Source organism: Limulus polyphemus, unplaced genomic scaffold (genome assembly GCF_000517525.1).
Source record: "Limulus polyphemus unplaced genomic scaffold, Limulus_polyphemus-2.1.2 Scaffold5526, whole genome shotgun sequence".
NCBI lineage: Eukaryota > Metazoa > Arthropoda > Merostomata > Xiphosura > Limulidae > Limulus > Limulus polyphemus.
The window spans coordinates 1-4622 of record NW_013671136.1 but is presented as its reverse complement, the minus strand read 5'-3'; the positions used below and the strand labels follow the sequence as shown (position 1 = coordinate 4622).

Genomic DNA, 4622 nt, shown 5'->3' with positions numbered 1-4622 from the left:
TCTATAGTTTGATAACAAACTTATTGACATAAATTCATGAAATACTAGTTCAATAAAATTTTGAATGTGAGTCAACAAAGGAGACGACATGGCCTTTCACCTGTGACCCGTATAGAAAGGGTTAATAATTTATTAGAACAGATAATTATTACAGGATAATAATTCAGTCTTTTTACTAGATTCTGTATACACATCAAGTTCACTGTCATTTAGGCATCTAAGCTTAGTAGAAAAACAACAGGAACATGTTTCATTCATGAATCAGCTAATATTAACACTGTGCATCGTGTTACTCATCATTTCAATTCTATGATTTCACCCAGAAGGTCAGTTTGTGCCAAAGTTCAACCAACCTAACTTTGGTGAAAAAACCATTATTCTAAATATTTGTTTTCATATGCTTGTTGGCAAAATATGGATGATACCACATGTACATGGGAAACAAAAATAAAAAATAAATGCTTATTATTACTTTATCTTTTTTTTTTTACAATAAAATTGTTTTGGAATCTCAGTAGCTCCACAAAAAAAAAAGCTTCTAAAATAAGAAAAATATAAAATAGGAATTTGAACTAAGTAATCAAAAAAAATACTGTGAAGTTTTTCATGCTTAAGGTTTTATATCCAGAGATTCTTTATCTAACTAAAAACTCTTGCAATGTCTTAGATTTAGAATACTGTTTGTTTTGAATAACAAACTAGTTATATGTATATCATTAGCATATAAATTTGAAGTCAGTTTTCCACCATGAACTTTGTATATGCAACAATAAAGAAAATGCTATTTAATAATTCAATTATTAAACATAACAGCAACATTTGGTTACTTCTGTTAAATACTACTTTAGTTAACCATAGACAAGTAATCTATACAACTTGTGGGAAAGGACAGTGAAGTACTGATTCACTGGTCACAATATTAAAACCTATAAATTCCAATGTTGAAAACTGACCTTCTCTGAATAACACTTAGACAAAAAGAAAAACAAAGTAGTAAATCATCAGAGAGTTACAAAGTACAATAACGAATAATGCTGATAATAATACTTAAATAAGAGTAATGATCATGATAAATGAATAACAGTAAAATAATATATAAAACATGTAAAACTTCAATAGTAACTTTATACACAAGAACAGACCTCATACTACTAACCATGCATTAATCATGTCTAATAATCTATCATAGATTTTTTTAATATTATGTAATCCTACCAAAGTAATGAGGTTTCATAAAAATGTTATCTATTTCTTTATGATGGCTAATATGGATTACAATGTATCTTTTTTGCTTTTAGACAGAATATGAATTAACACAGAAAACTGACATTTAAATAAATTCAGCCTAACACATCTCTGTAATTATACTGTTAATTTTATAATAAATGACAGCAAGACATTTTAGAGCTATACTCTGGATGTCAGTAATATTACGTTTGGACATAATATTTTTTTCATTAAAACTATTGGTAGAGAGAATTTTTGTGAAATGTTTTATGTAGTATTATAGTGAGATGGTATCATTTAAGACAGGGAACACTGGGCTCATGTAAAAAGAGTAATATCTACAAACACAAAAAGTGTATTTACCCATTTGGTACACCATGTATCCTGACTTGAGAATCATCTTACATTAATAACAAAAATATGATGATGTATATTGTTATTTAGTCATTTAACTGTCACTATTGTTCGTCTAAAACAAAAATTACGAACAACGGATTTTTAAGATAGACTACCAACACATGCTTTATGTGCTGGATATTTTTCTTAGTTTATGTATCACAAAATTTTAACAACTGATACATCAAAGAATTCCATTCTTACTTAAACCATTTTAAGTTTCATACCTAGAATTTCAACTTCTTGTAGCTTCAATTTAATAGTATCAGAGCACCTGAAAGATTTTCTCACAATCAAATATACATGACAATAAAAAGCTCATACATAAGTTTCTACTTACTTTCCATTCTTTTACCATCTTGTCCACCAACTTTGCTACATCATTAATTGTATTTATTGGTCCCTCAGGCTTACTAAACATCCTGTTCAACTTTAGTTGGTCACTGAGGGAATATGAAGACAAGGATTTTCCAAGCTCTTGAATTGGAGTAAAATGAATCATATTATAACCACATTCCTTGGCAACCAAAAGTCGTTGCTCCCATTCATCAAGAGTGCCAAGCTGTTTGGTTAAAACAGTTTGACACTGAATGCAGTCCAAAGGTAGAACCTCATTATCTTGACCATATGTCAACACAGGATCAACCAAGAAATATCCAGACCCACGAGGACCTTTACTTTCACTAGATAGAAAAGGGAGAAGATTGAATTCAAGAAACCATATGAAGCAATTGCTTGTACTAATATCTAGAAGGTTAGATTAAAAGAAACATCCATGCAATAATTGATAAGAATAAACTTTTATGAAGAATACATGCCTTAACAGAGATCATATTATGACCAAATAATTAAAACAAAAGACATTACTACAAATAGATGAGCAAACATCTTTAATTTTAATAAAATTATCTTACAATGATACTTATCTTAAGATATTAGTATTAGATGTATTACATTTTTAAACACTTTATGCCTAATATAGTCCCTTTGGAATTTTCAAGGATTAGAATAATGTATAATAATAATATTCCAACCACACAATATTTGTCATATCCATTGCCAATGACTCGTTTCGCTCAATCCAGAGCTCTTCAGGTTGGCTGGGATACAACAAACACAGTTGTGGTTGGAACACTATTCATACAAGTCATCTGATATAATAATATTTATTTCCAATAAGTAGAACCTTGTTCCTAACCAATATAGTTAAATAATAGGTATACTTAGAAATAACTGAGGAATAGTCCTCTTTCTTTCTATTTTTTACTTAACTTGATGTTGACTCAACATAACCCAATTCTAAATTTCCTTGTTTGAATAGGTACTTAGGGTTTGAATAAATAGAGTGATTTTTTTGCCACACCTTACATATTCCATTTCATATTTTCCTCTTAAGACAGTCAAATTTTCTACAGAAATGGCATCAGCAAGTTAAACATGCAAATTATCATAAAAGTTAACATTTTCCTGAACATGAAAATGTATTTCCAATAATATTTACCTTGCTGACATTATAGCTATTTATCGATATCCAGGGTTTCCACTTTTTTCCTATCCAAGCATTGAAAACTTGCTCCAGTCTTTTATACCCCACTCGAATGCCCTTGTCAAATTCTAATTTACAAAATTCTCCACCAACTTCAATGCACCCTCTATCTAGGTACTGTATATAAGCACCTCATTCAGACATATACCAGCTTTTAGTGGGGAGGTAGGGTGGGAGAGTGTGAGTGGAGGTAAGTACTATTGGAAATACATTTTCAGTTTAGGAAAATGTTAACTTCCGAAACATACTTACCTCTACTGACACTACCTAGAATCCCACATTGAGAAGGTGGAGGGGGCCGGAGTAGGCATGAATCATACAGAAAGCATCTATATACAACAGAAGTGTACCAAGATAAAGATGGTACAAGAGTGGGGGAACCGCACTACATTCAAAACAGGTATGCTCTTCACCAGGGACTCAGTTCCTATATCAAAGGTGGAAGAGAATACGAGTAATTGTCAGTATAGGCCAGCCCCAACCAGAAAGTTGAGGCTCCACAACTTAAGATTATAATTAAGAAGGTATTTTTAGATTCTCAATGAATGGACCCTCGTTTGGACCTGTGGGATTTTAGATTGTAACCTGTGATTACTTTGAACAGATCACAACTTTTCTCAGATTTGTCTTACTCTCACGACTGTTCTGAGGTATTTATCTTCAATCCAACTTTTGTCAGAAGCCTATCAATATTCCCCATCAGCAATTTGAGGACGAGTTAGGGACTTTGCTGACATCTACTTCAGTCAGATTGTCTTCTTCAGTTCTTTCACTGGTTTCATGTTGGGATTTATTGATAGAGATGCCTTGTTAGTAAATGTTTGTTTATTGTTATGGGAAGCTCCTTTTCTCCATCCCATGTGGTTTGCTGGAGTTCCAGAGATGTTAGAACCATGAATTGATTCAGGTTGTTTACATTCTTCTTTATCATTGTTAGCTTCTCCAGCCCATGTTGTTTGCCAGAGTTCCATAGATGTTAGAATCATGAATTTATTCAGGTCCTTTACATTCTTCTTTATCATTGTTAGCTTCTTGCCTTTCTGGTGCTAATTTGAGAGTGTTGCCTTTTGGACTTCTTCAGGTGGAGGAGAAAGTTTGTCCACTTCAGTGTTGCTTACTTTCTCGTTGTGATTCCGGTGGTGTAAAACACATCACTCTATGACTAAAGGTTGAGATCCAATCAAAAGTATATATAACATTGCAGTCCAATATCTCTAGCTATCAATGTGGGATATAGATACCATGACCTCCTGGCAGTGTTAAGCCAAAGCACGCTGTTCCTATAAACGTGGGAGACAGGCATAGCTATCCCATCATGGAACCGAGCAGTGAATCTCCCAGCATGAACAGCAATATGAACAGAAAAACCAAGTAGTCATTTGCCATCCTTTCTGCCAACAAGGAAGGAGTAGAGTCAAATGCAATAGGAGAGACCCCCAAAACCTCACAACCT

General features: G+C 32.7%; 1 protein-coding gene across 1 annotated transcript in view; it reads right to left on the bottom strand.

Moving 5' to 3' along the window:
* LOC106472689 (glycogen debranching enzyme-like) overlaps nt 1-4191 on the bottom strand; it is a gene marked incomplete at its 3' end in the record, with an annotated part of 62613 nt that extends 58422 nt beyond the window's left edge. The window contains exons 1-2 of the mRNA XM_022401239.1: nt 4086-4191; nt 1964-2370 (exon numbers count right to left, since the gene is read on the bottom strand). Of these exons, the coding sequence (XP_022256947.1) occupies nt 1964-2370; nt 4086-4191 (513 nt within the window). The remainder of the gene's footprint in view (nt 1-1963; nt 2371-4085) is intronic.
* Between the last annotated feature and the right edge of the window lie 431 nt (nt 4192-4622).